This window comes from Elaeis guineensis, chromosome 6, assembly GCF_000442705.2.
Source record: "Elaeis guineensis isolate ETL-2024a chromosome 6, EG11, whole genome shotgun sequence".
NCBI classification, from domain to species: domain Eukaryota; kingdom Viridiplantae; phylum Streptophyta; class Magnoliopsida; order Arecales; family Arecaceae; genus Elaeis; species Elaeis guineensis.
Genome location: NC_025998.2, coordinates 125,910,933 through 125,928,717, shown reverse-complemented (window position 1 = coordinate 125,928,717; position 17,785 = coordinate 125,910,933). Strand labels below are relative to the sequence as shown.

Here is a 17,785-nt window from a genome sequence, read left to right as displayed (position 1 = left end):
ACCAGTTTGGGCATGGTGCCGTCCAGTTTGTTCTTATGAAAATTTATAATAAATTGACTATATGAACTTGTAAGAGATTGAAGGATCAAATCCGTCTACAACTCCTTTTGCATATTTAGTCCGAGCTTCTCGAGCTCCTCAAGGTCCTTAATCACTGTCATACAATATTCATAGACTGACTGCCCTTCGCGCATCTTTATATTGAGTCTCTTGGACACGTCGAAGCGCGTTGTACGGATCTGCTCACCATACAACTTTTGCAGGTGAGTGATTATAGCTCTGGTAGTAAGCATATGCTCATACTGGTTTGGCAACTCATTTGACATAGAAGCCAGCACATAGCACTTAACCCGACTATTTTCATCCATCCATTTATCATATGCTGCTCTCTGCTCAGCACTAAGACGGTTTGGTGACACTAAAGGTCCTGATCAAGTACATATCCTAATTTTTCAAAAATCAAGATAATCTTGAGATTTTTTAATCAGTCTTTAAAATTGGTTTCGATCAAACGATTGGACTCAAGGATGCAGGCTAGAGGGTTTGAAGCTGACATGATTTAACTACGAGAGTAGAGATTCAAGTTAGACTTTTGTACTTTTAAATTTTATATTTGCTTTAAAGATTTTAAGAAGCAAATAAAATCCACTATTTTTTTGGATCCCTACACTCCCCAGTAGGAAGCAAAAATCCTAACACGACAATCGGATTTCTAGTAAGTGCTGCAGTCCCACCGATGCCGTGCACCTCACCTGACAGATATTGATAACACGCATATTGATGCATGGACAACTCCATATCCACGTGCTTCTCTAAGTATGTTGCAGTGACTTGGTCTCTAAGTCACGTGGTCTCACCTGATAGATATTAATTACACTTTTTAGTTAAGCTCGACCTACCATTCACAAGCAGGTGCAAGGCCGTCATTGGGTCCCTCACCTGACAGATATTGAGTCCAACCCCATCCTTGCCCTGAAGCAACTCTTTGTTGATAGAGTGATTGCGTGTTCCCAGTGCAACTAAACCAATGTGACCAGCTGCCAACAATCAATACCAGTAGCACGCCCACACATCTACAATGGTGGAAGACCTCTAGACTTAATATTTATGAAGAGGTTTAGGTTTAGATCTCATCTAATCAGTCATCATATGACTGATCTAATTGGCATGAGCTAAACCAAACCACCAAGCAATCATATTTAAGATTCAATCTTCCAAATTGATCAGGTAAGTAGAGATCGATGAGAGTCCTGCCATTGCTTTCTTTAGCCACCAATAAATTGATCAGATCAGCGAACGAAACCAATTAAATAACCACCTCTCAATTACTTGTCTTAGATACCAATAGGTCAATTGATCCTAATATATTAGCTTAAGTAAATTAGGCTCAAGCCATCGAGCCAAATTAAGTCCTTAGGTTAATCGATTCTATATATAAAATTTAATCGATTCGATCAACAATAATTGTATGATCTAAAACTCAATTGAGCTAACCCTAATCAACACTTGACTTAGTTTGATCAAAATTGCTAAATCGATTTGAATCCATTATGATCAAATCAAAATCCTACATATAATTCAATCACATGATCTAATTTAATCTACCTATGACCAATCCCTCATGCACAAACACAAATTTCAGATCTTAAAACTAAATTTTAGATCTAAATTCTTTGCATGAAAATTAAGTTTTTCATTTCAAAACTAATTTTAGATCTCAACATACAATCATATATCACATATATGAATCAAAATTCTAGCTTTGATCTAAATTTCAAATTTTGACATGCCATCATATATCTCATATATGAATTAAATTCAGATCTAATTAAACTCCAGATCTTGACATGCCATCATATATCTCATACATGAAATAAAATTCAAACCTAATAAATTTTAAATTTTTGCATACCTTCATGTATCTCATACATAAGTTAAAGATCATATGAAAAATAAATTTCAACCCTAAGCATGCCATCATATATCACATATATTATTTATAAATCAGATCTTAATCAAATTTCAAATCTTAATCAAGCATCCATACACCTTATGCATCCATAGAAATCAGATTTTGAAAATCCTTTTCAAAAATTGCATGTTCTATTCATATATATGAACATGTGGCTCCGATACCACTGTTGAAATTCAATATGGTGCTGATATACGCAGATTTCAAAATCCTTTTGAAATAAGAATGCAGCAGAATAATAGATCAAAACTCCTTTTAATCTAAGCATGCATATATGTGATCAAAGCACCTAAAGATCTAGTACATATGCTGAAAATAAACATGCTGATTTTTTAATCTAAAAATAAAATCATGTGATCGGATCACATACCTGTTTCGCTTTTTTTTCTTTAACCTTGGATCTAGAAGAAGAATAGGTTCAACCATAGCCGCGCAAATGTCCGGCCTCTATGGATATCCACGCAGAAACAAGATAGATTGATCCTCTTGATTTCTTCACATGCAATTGATCAACTCTTGATCAGCCTTTAGACCTCTAGATCAACTCCTTGATCAGCCTTTTTCTTTTTCTTGGATCTTCCTTGATGTAGATCAGCCACCAACTAAAGAGAGGAAGGAAGAGGGGATGCCCAACCTGATTTTGGGCGTGGAGAAGTGGATGCCCAACCCTTTGGGCGTTGGAGAAAGAGAGGGAGAGAGGGGAGGCATGGAGAGCTTCTTGTGGGTTGATTGCTTGGGGCTTGATTACTCCAAAAGGTTAAGGGGTGGTCCCCTTATATAGGCTTTTGATTTGAGTCCTAACCAAACTCCAAATCTTTATTTAAAGAGGATTTCTAATCTCATTAGAACTCCTCCCTTTAAAGTTTTAAACCTTATTACTTGTCCTTATCAAATAAAGAAAGGTTGGCGCCCACATGATGTCCACACACCACAAGGATGGGGCGTGTGCCCAATCCAAACCATCCAATGGCCCATATTAAATCTGATTTGATGAAGCTATTTTTTCTCTAATTCATCCACATATAATGCACCCAATTTGATCAAATCAAATGGCACAATAAAGGCCCGATCCAAAGCATGTTGATGCCCAATAATTGTTCTCCATAAACCTAATTCAAATTAGATTTGAATTAGGTTTAATGCATGTAACTTGATTTAATCCTTATCAAATAAGAAATTCAAGTTCAAAGAAGAATTGGGTTTAACCATGCGCTAGCAAGGCTTTCTTAAATCCAATAGGATTTCTCTAAGTCCTAATCCAATTAGGACTTCTTAAGTCTAATTGATCAATCCAAATTAATTTTCTTGTTTGTGTGACCCCATAAGTTCAATTCTATCTGGTAGTGAGATATATCATGATCTCTATCATGATATCATTGAAACTCTTTTCAATAGGTCGGAACGATTCCACTGTAACTCAACAATGATCGTCGATCCAAAACAATCCTAGTGAGCTCTCACAATCCACCAGTGGTAACCCAGCAGAACTGAATAACAAACCTCAAGGTGTAGTTTCTGTGTGATTCAGTCCGTCTATCATGAGTCCCGACTTGATGATAGATCATGAAAAAATTGTCAAACCTCATCATCAGTCATATGATAGATTTGATTAGCTCAAGTTCAATTGTGATTCTCATGAAAATTTTTTTCTATCAATCACACTACTGTGGCCACAGACTTATGGACTTAGCCTCTTAAATCCAATAAGATTATTCCTTTCTATCAAGGTCGATAGATTTCATCTAGATACGTATCCTACTCTTACAGTGGACTGTCGCTAATATCTACTATAAGAACTCAAAGAGTTCATGTTTATGTGTCAGTCAAACTCCAACAGCCTCACTGTGAGCAACTGTGCCATCACAGGTCAAAAGATCATTCACACAACTACAGCATTGAGATGATCACTAACGATCGAGTAGAAATCCACGTGATCTCTTGTATGATCATACTCAATATTAATTGTTCCCTAACAACTACCCGCATTTGCCGCTCAGTGTCTCTATACTGTAGACTAGTGACTCATCTACTATAGAGGAAGCAATCTGTGCGCTGGTCTATCCGGATCGATCACCATCCTCATGATGAAACTATGATCGAGAGCATTTTAGAAATTAATTATACATGCCTCTAATTTTCAACACCTTGAGAATATACATCATAAGTATTAATTCCATGGACGATTTAAGGACACATTAGACTTGAATGAAAACAAAATTTATCCTTTTATTGATCAAATCAATGTTTTAAGTATAAAATTGTACCTCAGAATTATTACAATATGTCAGCTATATTGGCTTCTAGGACATACATCCAATATTTTGAACCAGTGCTTGTAAACCTGCTTGGCCCATCACCCAGAAGTGTACAGAGTTGCATCCATCCCAAACCAGAAATCCCAAAAATCTGTACAATTGATGACCTAAGCAGCTTAATCACTCAACACAAATAGGTCCACCCAGTTTCAACCTATCCAGATCAACTATTTTGAAGGTGTCTTTGTTTTATTTTTTTTTATTTTTTAAATAAGTTGTAAGATTCTACGATTCTTGTAGTATAAAAGTTACATATGTAAGAAAACAATTGTTATAACTTTAATCCTGTTTATTCACATTTTTAAAATTTAAAACTACTATTTAAATATTTATTTTATTTCTTTATGATGTTATTGGTAGATGAGTCCACACATGTACAACCCATTATTGAACGAACACACAAAAGGGGTCAACGTTTAAACTGGGTTTTCAAAAACATTGATAATATTAGCTCAAATTGGAACCAAAAAGTTTATGTTTCCTCTTTGCTACCAATCTTCAAGGTTTCACTCTAAGCACTTCTCTTGCCTAAAATACCAATAGTTAATTAAGAATTTGGCACCTTTTCACAAAGGTCAGCACCAGATAGATTGCTATCCAAAAAGTTCTCAAATATAAATTGACCATATTTTGATCCAAAAAGTTAAAAATCCATAATAGAGTGAGATCAGGCTTTTCGTGTTCAGGTTTGAGGTTAAGCTATCTATAAAAAAGGTCATTGGTAGAAGTTCAGAATTAAATCTAGGCCATGCAAACAACTATAAAGCCAACATCCTTGCCAAACAACTTTTGTCCATGGAACAAGTGGGCTATTGCACATAACCTTTGAATTGTCCTTGAAATTATCATCCCTTGCTTTTTTTGGACCAATAAAAGGTAACACCCACATGAATTTTAACTGATGGATAGTTTCCCTACCAATTAAAAATTCTGCTTGATAGGAAAGCATTTTTCACATAAACCTTGAAGGAACTTTGAATCAGTGAATAAAGCTCCGCATATTTATAAACATAATCAAGAAATTCAACCAAATGCATAAATTCCAATACTGTTAATTAATGGTGCTCCAACCATCAAAAAGCTTAAACAAATTGATAAATACATAGAAATTCATTTCCTTGCAACTAATAAACTTTAGGATAAGGAAATAATACCAGCTTAAATTTTTCTCACTTTGTCACCAAATTTATCTGACCTGTCTTCACAATAAAAAATTTGACATATTTTAAGACCTTGAGATAACATTGAATCAATGACAATACAAATGAAGTTCCAGCAGTGTCCTAAAAAACAGCCCACCTGGCTGCCTAGGCAACCGCTAAAAGGTAGGGATGCCTAGCCACTTGCCTTATGTTCTGGACTATAACTATCTTGTCTGGGCTTTGATCTCTAGGACCCCAACTAGCACCTACGCACTGGGCAGCCGTTGGCAACCCATCTACATTCCCTCAAAACACTGACGTCCTCCACAAAAGCATCTATAAAACACATACATAATTCCACGAATTGGACATGCACAAGCACATCATACAATCACCATAGTCTTTCCTTTTATGTTTAAATGTTTTTTTTTTTTTTTGAAAGAGTGAGAGCATGGTTTGCAATATCAGATTGTACCAATCCATACAGGGCATACCAATTCAGACAACCACCAAACTGATACTCAGATGCCCCCCATACCGAGTGTCAGTATCAAGAATTGGACCACACGAACACTGTACCTGTTGGGTACCAGTATGGGTATCTAACCATTACTGCAAACATTGAGAGATAGGGAGGGTCACCCACACACACTATAATTACCTAGGTCCAGATAGCTGGGATGCACCACCCAGATTTGAACCCAAAACCCCCAACCACAATGCGGAAGTATGATCATTGGGACAAGTCCCAGTTCATTTCAAAAGTTGCTAAAACTGTTTGGGGTTAAGCTGCTAGAAAATAGCTGGGAAAAACATCAAAATTAATTATGAGATTTTCATGATACTAATTTTGAGAACCAAACTGTCTCAAAGAAACATTGATAAATATGCCCATATCAAGGATAGATAAATAAAAATGACACATAAATATGCATACATCACAAATTACCGCTTTGTTTTCCTTCTAGTATGATTTATGAAAGGTGATCAACACATCATTTTCTGTAAGGTAACTTAATGAGTAATGGAACAAAGCGTATGCCTGGGAAATATACATTATAATAGGAAACAAACTAAAGGGTATATCTATATCTATATCTGCATATTTATATATCTATCTATCTATCTTCATACACACACACACATATATACATATGTGTGTGTGTATATATGTATATACACATGTATATATATGTGTGTGTGTGTCTCTATATATATATATATATATATATATAGAGAGAGAGAGAGAGAGAGTTCATGACATACAAGTATAATTGTGCCTTTTTAAAATCAAATAGTCACACTCACATGTCTTGCCATCCCAAAATCAGCAAGCTTAACCACACCATTCACATCTACAAGCAAATTTGCACCTTTGATATCCCTGTAAGAGTCAGTCACTAATTTACAATGCCAAGATTCACCTCTAAATTAAACAATTATTACAAAATCTCCAATGTTCAAGCAAATTAATTGTAGAAAAGAATTTTTATGATTTAAATGGATAAGCATTATCATATCATACAAGCAAAAGATGGGGATTGATAGAAATATGTAGATGACTTCATGAAAGAACAAAAAGTAACAAAGCACCTAAAAGGGTCTTTTTTTTTTTTTTTTTTTGCAGGTCAACGTGGAAGAAATCAAAATCCATTATAATTAGCCATGTTCACCATGGAAATTATTGCATGATATCAGGCAATTATGACAAGATAACCATGGAAAAACATGTGCGCATTGTAAGATGCTCGAGTCCAACAACATTGCACACTGGACAAAAATCACCATGCACAGACAAAAGGAGGCCATACTCAGCAGAAAACCCTCCAAATAAGTGCAGAATAACACATTAACTTATCAGAAATGAAGAGATGCAGAGGCACTGAATCGATTATCAATAGTTCCCTAATCAATACACAATTTTTTCATATTACAGTCAACATATTCCAGCACACAAACCACTATCATGAAACAACACATGGATCTAAGAGCCGAAGTTTTTGACAACTTGCTTGATCATAAAGTCAAACCTAAGGTTGCATAAGTTGCAAGAGATTCACAATTTTGTCAAGCATATGAATGTGAATGTGCCCACCCACTATCAGGCTGCGTTGACCTGCAAGGGCACCTAACATGATACCTCAAGCTACCACTGTCTGAACCTAATGGTAAAACCCTAAGGAAACTGGGCTCATAATCCCCTCTATAACAGGCTTTGACCAGCCACCCCCCTGTAACTACTCATCATGGATGCTCTCTGCTCTATGGATGGTAAACATCGAGGTTTGACTCAAACAAGAGTTCATAATCATGGTTTTCTGCTTGATCTGATCCCGATCAAGACCCAATTTCAAACAACATTATATGTTGAAATCAAAACCATTTCGAAATTGGTCAGTAGGCGGGTGCCTGCAGATTGGATTTCATTGGCAGGGGCACTATCTTGCCCAGAACTACAAACCCCCTATTCCTTCCCTTCTTGAAGAAAACGATACTGAGAACACCATCCATAAAACAAGGCAATACCACTTGAAACCAAGAAAATACCATCTGCAACTGAAAATATCCTATTGTTATTCAGGAGCAAAAAAAAAAAGAAAATTGAGGAACCTGTGAATATTGGCAAAATTACAAGTATGGTTAACCAAGGAAAATAACTTGTGATAAATACAAGATATGTCTTCCCAGAAAAACCCATGCTTGAAATAACAAATCTTATAAAATACAGGCTTCAGTCGGTAAAAAAGAATCAAATGAATCCAGGAAAGAGCAGTGAAGGAACGTGACAAACAAATTCTTGCCCGGACATGACTCCGTTCAACTGAATTTTAGCCTAAGCAATAAGCACTATGAAATGCTAGAAAATGGACTAAAAAGATACAAATATGGTTTGTTTTCAATTAGTCAACATAAAACTGACAGGTTTTGACCCAAATCTAAATGCTATAGTAAGAACTTGCCCCGATTTATGGAACCACATGAAGCCTGGTTTTCAACTGGTTTTAGAGTCTCATAGTAAGAATCAGAATTGTCTGAACATACAGATCTGGAATATTTGAATTCACATAACTGGATCCAAACTGTTTCTAGATTCAAATAATTTCTTCTGGAATTGTTTTGCAGATAATTTCTTTATTCCCTGGGCCTATTTTTATTCTTGGAAATCTAACAATATTGGTAGGATGAAGTTTTGCCTCTCCTTTCCTACCAATTGTTCTCCTCTCTTTACAGCATCAGCTGGGGATCAGATTATATACTTCGGACTGATTTGATCCAACATCAAGCCTAATCCTAGAGCCGCATCTGAGCATTATCTAACACTGATTTGAAGTCAAGTTGGGTATAAGTCAGACTTAAGCAACTCAGGCTAGCTAGGAGTAACAAAACAACCTTTGGATAATTCGATCCAAGCCTTGTTTGCTACCATTCCTTGATGCAGGTCACAATGATAAGCATGATCAACAACCTAAGAACAACCTTGAATTTGATTCTCCAATTCAGAAAGACAAAATCAGATTTGGAAATTTCATTTGACCTTCGATACTGAATAGCATACTGATCAATAGTTCAAGTGACATAAGCCACTTATAACATATCAAATCTATGCATCATAGTAATTTCAAGAAAATTTTCACTTTCAATGACTACTATTACTAAAAAAAAAACAAGACTCACACCTCTCTTAGGGTTTTCAAAATGCTCTCAGAAATTGCATCAGCTCATATACAGCAGTAATAAGACAGGCTAGAAAGAAGATAAGATCCTAATCACTAGTATTTTACCTCAGTTGCTAGACTTGATCTATCTTCGAAATAATGCAATTTCAAAACTTCTTGCACCAAAGATATTCCCAAAATTACAAACCTATAATTTCTGTGGAACCTTGTTATAGATGATGCAAAGCTATTTCGAAACACAATCCTATAACCACTACCACAATCATCCAACCTAAGGTCTACCATACTAATCAGTATTGTACCATACCACACATACCGATCCCAAACTGGAATGCTGCACCATACTGGATTGACACTCAATATGCCAAGCTATATCATACCAAACCGCATACCCACACTATAATAAGATGGTACTAATATGGGATCCGGTACCGAAATGGTGAACCTTGATCCAACATAATCTTAACTATTTAAGTTTAGCTTTTTGTATCCTCATTCGTCAAGCATTCCTATTTCGGGCCACCTCTGGTTTGGTGTTATTTCAAGCTTTACAATAGCTTTCTCACAAGTTACAATATCAATCCATGTTACCTTAGGTCTTCCCCTCCTTTCCATTTTCTCACCACAAATTAAAGTAACTCTCTTTATTGCCCCTCTGAATCCTAGATCTTCATTATACATTCCTATACCATCTCAATCTACTTTGAAGCACCACCCTAATGAAAAAAAAAGGCGAATCCATTTTATACCTAAATTAGGACATTTAAACACTATTTCCTTTTAGATCAAACTCTAGAGTAATCTCTAGCCCAAAAAAAAAATAACTCTGAAACAAGTTTGAAAAATCAATCTCGGTTTCTGTAGAGCAATACTAATTTTGGCTTTCAGCAATGTTGAAAAATCTGTGGCTTTTCAATTTTATTGAAAATATGTTTTTAAAAAAATGCCAACTAGAATAAGGAAATAAATTAGACAACAAAGAAAACAAATTAAGACAAGTAAATACATTAAACATCATTTTAGAGTTCATTGCCTTATTCCAAACTGATGGATATATTGTTTTGTGAATTTCACACTAAGATGATCATTTAGAGATTAAAAAAAAATCTATTTTAAATATTAAAGGTTAAAGTACAATTTTAGAGTCTACTTTATCATTTTATAATTTGACACAATCTTAAGGGGAAAAAACTAGAAATAGCGAACTATGTCAAAACCTTATTTTCCTCTAAATCCCTTCAGAACATAACAATGGAACCACCGTTCGCCATACCTTCCCATACTACTTGGTACGGGGCGTACCATACCATATTGGAAAGAAATTGGTGCAAACTCAACTTTGAGTCTATACAAACCCCATACTGAGCCATACCACCCCAATCGTGGTGTACCGACCTATATCGAGGTGTATCAAAGAGTGTACTAATCCATACCGAAGCATACCAACCTATTTTGAGGCATACCGAGATAAAAATTAAGAAAAATGATTAGAGAGCTATTTCATTATAGGACACATACAGTACCATACCCGTCATATAGAACCGATAAGGTACCAATACCGCGATTGTGGACCTTGGATGTAACACTTCTAAATCTTCTCAAATTGGCAAAATCAAAGTGGAATATAAAGAAATGTGTATTCATGATAGAAAGAATAAAGAAATAACAAAAATGACAAATCACTCACAGTGAAGTTGGTCCTATAAGTTAGGTAGTGTTTAGCATCACTTTTAATTTTTGGTTTCCGAAAAAAAATAAAACATGTTTCTATTTCTTTTTCCAAAACCAAAAATCCAAACTTGTTAGTATTTACTTCAATTCTGTTCTATGGTGGCAATGTAGATAGTAGTGGTGAAGATAGTGATGATGGCGATGGCAGTAGCCAATAACCAATGGCAGTGATGGCTCACAAATCACAATTGATGTTGGCTGATGGGTCACGATAGTGGTTACCAGTGGTCCACAATTAGTGGCAATGGGTGGCGCCACCAAATGGTGTCATGGCAGCAATAGTAACTGAGGTGGTGGTGGTGGTGATCATGGATGGTCTTGGTTTTCAAAGTTAATAGTAACTGAGGTGGTGGTGGTGGTGATCATGGATGGTCTTGGTTTTCAAAAACTTTGAAAACCAGATTTTTTTCTCTTGCCCGCAATTTCGAGAAATTGATAAAGTTTCAAAAAACTGAAAAAAGAATCCAGATACCAAACACCATTTCTGCCTCAGATTGTGTTTTTTGGCCAAAAAAACCAAAGGAACTTGGAAACTAGAAGTGATGCCAAATAGGACCTTAGTTTCAGCCAAAACTTCAAAATCCGCCCCTTTTAAATTTGCTTTAATTGAAATCAAAATGTTTTGGGTTTAAAGCTTCAAATGGGACTTTAACCCATGATTTAAGGCCAAAGCAATAAAAAGAACAACAAGATAAGGAAATAAGAGACTTCATATATTTTTTGGTTACATCTCATATGTCGATAAATAGACAACTTCCAGTGAAAATGGTCCATAAGAAAGAAATGAAGTCAACTAGCTTTATGAACCCATCAAAATACTTATGAATTCAGAATTCACAATGAAAATATGAATAACAGCTGCAGTTAGTTCTTAAATGACAAGCAACAAGGTCATTCTGCAATCTACAAAGACCTCAGCCAACGTAACACCAAATACCATGCCCAAAAGACATAGTGGAATGAAATTCAATGTTTCCCTTGTCAATATTTGCATGCTCGTTTTTCCATCAAAACCTGTCACCAAGATGTGAGGGAATATATCTCATGATTCCTTTTAAATTTTTCCAAGTTCAAATTGTCATATCAATAGTTAACTACTTCCTGATTTGGTCTGTTGATAGAATATAGCACAACACAGCTAATCTAAAATGCAGCATTTGACAGATGAAATGTAAAATATCTTTCACTGCTGATATATGCCAATGGCACATACAGCTTATTAGTGTTCCTCATATAATAATTAACTAAAGCAAGCACTACAAGAGTACTCTAGAAAATCTAGCAGTCCCCTACAACAAATAATATAAAGTTCTGCAGAGAATCGTAAAATGGAAAGCACACCACGGAGAAAGAGATATATGCTGCGAAACATTCAAGATGCTCTCATTTAATTGCTTACACTACCCAATGTGAATAGGACGATATATTTAAAGATGCAAACTGATAAATGCATAAATTGAATTTCTAATGGAGATAAGAACCTGTGCATTATATTTTTACTATGCAAGTAAGCCAGCCCTTTAAGAATATGATGAGTGAAATTGCGAACCACTGATTCTGTCATAGCTGCACCATGCTGATGGACATACTTATTGATTGAACCAGGATGAACATACTCTAAGTATATGCAAAACCGATCCTCAATCTGCATATATATAAAGTGCATCTATTATTCTTCATTTCATAATTATCAACAGAGCTTTGCACCAGCTGGGAAAAAAATTTAAAAAAACACACACACAATTTCACTCCCATAATACTGCACAATATTTGGATGCTTAAATTGACTCAGAAATTTTATTTCCTGCAAAACAGAGAACTAAGACCAATCAGTGGTTTGTAAACCAACACCAGACTGGTGAAATCACTAAAAAGAATGCTGGACAAGATTGATGAACTTTATACCCAAAACAGTATAAGCAAGAGAAAGATAACAATTCATATAGAATGAACTAATAAACAAATCACATGGGTGACACAACAACCTAGAACAAAATCAACATAGCTACAAGATAAGAATGTGGAAGAGAATAACATATCCACCAACAATCAAGCACATGACTCAGATCACATAAGTTTATGAATTTGTGCTAGAGTGATCACATGCATGAAAGTATGCACAGATACTCAACTAACATAGTTCATGCAAACCAGTGCAAAAAGGGGAAGTCCAAAAAGGCAAGCGAAGTGAAAAATAGAGGAAAAAAAGATCTTCATTTAGAATTTCAATCCTTTTTTTTCCCTTTAACTTTTTTTATCTTCAGAGGTTCATGCAATTCGTACTCAAAAATACTGAACAATTATGATCTTACAGACAATGTCTTCAGTTCACAAGAGTATGCTTTTTACCCACGTGAGAGAACAAATCCATTCCTTACAGAGTATAAATAGGATGATATGAAGATCAGACCTGCTTCAGCTGTTTTAAAGATTCAGCGGACTTGGAGTCATCGGGAATTATATTGACTTCCTTCATTGCACATAAAGCTCCAGTGTGCCTGTTGAAGAAGATCACATTGTTTGTGTTAAAAACAGCAGAAAAGATAGCCTACAACTCATCAAACACTGTATTACATACCTGTTGATGGCTTCATACACATTTCCAAATGTACCACTTCCGATAAATTTGCCTTTCTGCCATTGCCCTTCTTCCATGGCCCTTCTGCCATTGCTTTCGGTGAACCTATTTACTCCATAAACCTCCTGTCTGCACTTCAATGCATCCTCAGTAGGAGTAAGCCCATTAGTTGATGATGTGGAGGGCTTGTCTGCAATGCCATCCACACCGGCATGCACCTTCAACTTCTTTACATCATGGCCTTCGACAATGGATCCCAACTCAGCAGCACAAATCTGAAACCCAGTTGCCTTAACCTCATCAGGTACAACGTTTTCACTGTGTACTTTGACACCTGAAATTCTTTCAAAGATGTGAAAATTGGCAGATTATAGTAAAAGGAAAAGCAACTATATCTCACAAGTTGCAGGCTAGAAAAAGATGGAGATGGAAGGATTACCCCGTCTGAACTGAAGTGCAACTTTGGTAACAACAATACAAATGCGCAATCTATCCTGTAAAATGCAGCAAGAGCTGTTGGTGTTTCCATCGAATATCATAAAATAAAAGAAATCTAAAATTTCCAAACGGATTTCCAGTAACCAGTGAAGAAGCAGCATGCTTTTTGACACGGTTGAGGAAATTGAATTTTGGTTGGTGAATCCATCACAGTTTTTGGTTGCACGAACTTGGAGGGTGAGGGAGGACATTCAAGTGAATCAAAAGGATGATCGGTGCTTTTAAAGAATTTAGAAAAGAGGAGAAACCAAAGTTGTTTGGGGAGCCTATTACCAGTATTATAAAATAATTAAGAGTTCACAAATTCCATATCTGTATAAGGAGGAATGCACGTTCTACCACAATCTAGAAAATTAACAGTGAAGACGCATTCGAGGTTCACTCTGAGGTAACAAACAAAGCCAGGCCAGTACTTTTCTTGATACAATGGTCCGATTTCCATCAATTCTTGCCAAAAATAAATTATTGCTGCCATTAGGTAATACATAAATGATCTTGTTCTAGTTGATGAAAGATTCATCTGTCTTCTTTTTAGTTAGATCTACCAAACTCTCCTCGTGTCTAATTATCTAGTGATCCTTCACATATGATCCAGAATGCTTCAAATCTAAACCCCAAACCCAAAAGCGGTCGAAGAAGGGAGAAGAAGAGCACCAGGTTTGTGCGTTTCATGGCCTCGGCCTCGGATCGCTTGGAGAGGTTGGCGGTGAAGCGGAAGCGCCGCTTGGGTTTCTTCACCCCGTAGCACAGCTTCCGCCATCGCCAGAGCGCCTTCTCCAACGAGTTCTTCGCCTTCACCCCGCCAAACCTATTGTTCACGTAGCCCTCCATCTCCCCTCAAACCACCCACAAAACAAAGTCCCCGAATTAAAAACGAACCGATATCGCCAGGTCTTTGGGCGCTTCCACTGTATATGGCAGCACGAGCTGGAGTAGAACCGGACGAAGAAAGAAAAAGAGAAAATTATCTATACTTTTGGAGGATAAAATTTTTATGATCGGATCGATCGTAAAAAAAATTATAATCAGATCGTCAACATCTACCATACCGTCGTAGCACCCGCGTGCTTACGTATTTATATTAAAATATTAAAAAAATAAATAAATAAATTTTAAAAATATTTGAACAGTTTTGATAAATACCATATAATTTTTTAAAATTTATACATTTCTATTAATATTATATGCTTCGAAAACGTGACAGATGGCAGTTCGATCATAATTTTCTCTATAATCGATCCGACCATAAAAATTTTATCTGCTTTTGGATTCTAGAAAAAGTGAGGGTCAACGTCACGAGCGAAGACGACACTTACAAGCGCGTTGCCTTCAACAAGCTTCACGGCCGCCGCTGTTTTTTGGTAACAGGAAAACCTGAACTTATATTCACATGACAACCAGTTTATACTACAGAAAGTCGAAGCTTGCAGGGCTAACAGCATAGCAGTGCATCTACTAGACATATGAACCCATACCCATTAGACAATACAAGTAGTTTTAATGAGAAAAGGTAAGTCCAAAAAAAAACATTAAATCCCTGAGACAGAGAAGGGTGGAACGCAGAATCAGGAGGCTCTGAACTTGATCTGTAATCAACACCTGGAGCCATGCATTTGGAATAATTGAAAATGAACCTACTGCTGCTGCTTTTTGCCTATGTGTTAATGGTCCAGAAGCCATCGCCTGTTGCAACATTATGTTGTCCACCACCTTGCCCATTTCCTTGGTGCTCAGCCTGCAAAATTGTAAGCAAAGTAGCAACTATCAAATCATTGGATTGCCAACATACTTCTCTCTGCATGGCTTGTTTTGCGATATAATCAGCAGCGTTGTTAGCTAGTCGGGGAACATTAGAAGCTTCACTGCCACCTCTAACTGCTTCTTTTCATCATGCTTCTTATCGTCCAGTAATAGGATCAATCAACTACGTCTCAATGATACCAAGTTGGTTCGGTGACATATAAGCCAATTAAGTTTTTTGCAATGAGATTACAGAAACTTAATACCTTAGAAATAACAACCTATGGAGTTGGGGCTATTTTGGCCATGACTCTTTTCCATGAGCAAGTTGATTGAGTTCTTGAGGAAATTGTCACATATACTTGATTGTAATATTAATGGCTAACTGGCAATTATGCTAGCAACTGATGTAAGCATAATAATGCAACCTGAAAAAAATATGACTAAATGAATGGGAAACAAAATGCAATTGATGCTGACAAGTTCATTATATTCATTCTAGGTGAATAATTGAAAAAAAAAAAAAAAAAAACAATATGTGCAACTTCGATAGTGAAAAACTAAATATAGGACAGCTCAACCATTTGCTTTCCTTCATGCAGCAAAACTATAAAAAGCATCATGGAGCCATTGAGAACTTTGAGCAACAGTCTCCCTCTTTTCTTCAATAACCACCAGCGGGTCATAACATGCAAAAAGCACTGAAGCTGACCAACCTGACAGGAGAAGCACTTCATTATGAGACGCTGGACTTAGTTTGCTACAGCATCCCTACGCTCCTCTGATGGTTGATTGGGCTGAATACGTGCAATCAGCTCTACAGTTCTCTCTTTGGCCTTGGACCATCTTTCTGCATCAAGGACCGGGGTCACATTGGCTACTTCATTGGGAAATTGGCCACTTAAGTGTAACTACCCCGTGCTGTCTCAGATGCCACCTCACCCACCTCCTCTTCCTTTTCTTTTTTTTTTTTTTTAGTACAGACGGGTGATCACACGACTCTATTGTAAATACAATCCATAAGGTTAGAAAGCAAAAAATCATGCAGGGCTTATGGACACATCTTATCTTGTCGTCAGGTTCTATCTCCGATATGCTCAGCAACATAAGAAGCGAACTAGTCTGTTGCACTGTTCGTCTTTCGAAAGGTATACCGAACTGATACCACGATAAACTCTTGGAGGGATATGCAGATATTGTGGAGAAGTGGATGGATCTCCAACTATCTTGTGCAACGGGATCCAATAGTCTGTACATGTAAAAGTTGATGCATTAAACTCGAGACAATATGGATGAACCTACTTGAAAATCTTCAACCACAAAACAAGAACGGCCTTTTCTATTTCCTCAACACCAAGAAGCCAGAATTTGAATCCCAAAAGATGAGCTCTTTTTTCATCACATGGACCTTAGGCATCTAGTTCTTCTGAAAGACCCCAACTTGCAGCATTTAAAAGAAAATCCAGTAACCCTAATTCTACTGCACCAATCCAATAAAAAACCCTAACTTTCTTGAATCTCCACTGCCACTGAAGGATGGAAACCAAGCAGGATGGTTGAATTTGCAAGAAAAGAAAATCACTCCATTCTCCTAATACTTTAAAGTACATGAATTTGAATATATAGACTAATATGGACAAAGAATTCAAATTGACTACATAACTTGAGTTCATTGTGTCATGACTTGTATCTCATAAACATCTTTCACAGAATGATGCAGCAAAAAAATGCTGAAAACCAAGCAGTAGCCATCATAACATTTCATGTCTTACAATACTGTCAAACTCTTTGTTGTGTTTTGTATGTATATTTTCCAAGGCTACCATCCTCCAGTACTGTAGTGTTCCTCCAACCTCCAGAAGTATAAGAGGACATAAAATCCAGAGATATAAAGAGGCTACCTGCAAGAAGGGGATCAAGCAAATGACTACAGACATAATAACAGTGTCCTGATAATCCAAGGATCCAATGCAGACCATGGAGGTCATTCTTATCCAGCTCATATAATCCGGATTGTGTATCATAAGATTATGGTAATGACTTTTCCAGGAAAGAGAACATATGGATCACCTACTTCTTTTAGGGTGTACCAAGAACATAGAAGATGGAGGCTGAATTGGTACTAGAATAAG

General features: G+C 36.5%; 1 protein-coding gene across 5 annotated transcripts in view; it reads right to left on the bottom strand.

Moving 5' to 3' along the window:
• LOC105033265 (mitogen-activated protein kinase kinase kinase 5) overlaps positions 1-14,902 on the bottom strand; it is a 35,973-nt gene extending 21,071 nt beyond the window's left edge. For 2 of the 5 annotated variants that reach the window (XR_012142196.1, XM_073259772.1), the window contains exons 1-7: positions 14,568-14,902; positions 13,855-13,909; positions 13,416-13,749; positions 13,248-13,335; positions 12,579-12,641; positions 12,319-12,482; positions 6,738-6,813 (exon numbers count right to left, since the gene is read on the bottom strand). Coding sequence is in view for 4 of the 5 variants with exons in the window: in XM_073259772.1 (XP_073115873.1) it covers positions 6,738-6,813; positions 12,319-12,482; positions 12,579-12,641; positions 13,248-13,335; positions 13,416-13,749; positions 13,855-13,909; positions 14,568-14,744 (957 nt within the window). In the remaining variant the exon portion in view is untranslated. The remainder of the gene's footprint in view (positions 1-6,737; positions 6,814-12,318; positions 12,483-12,578; positions 12,642-13,247; positions 13,336-13,415; positions 13,750-13,854; positions 13,910-14,567) is intronic. The other 3 variants (XM_073259773.1, XM_073259770.1, XM_073259771.1) reach the window with 3 other exon arrangements.
• Positions 14,903-17,785: the final 2,883 nt, after the last annotated feature.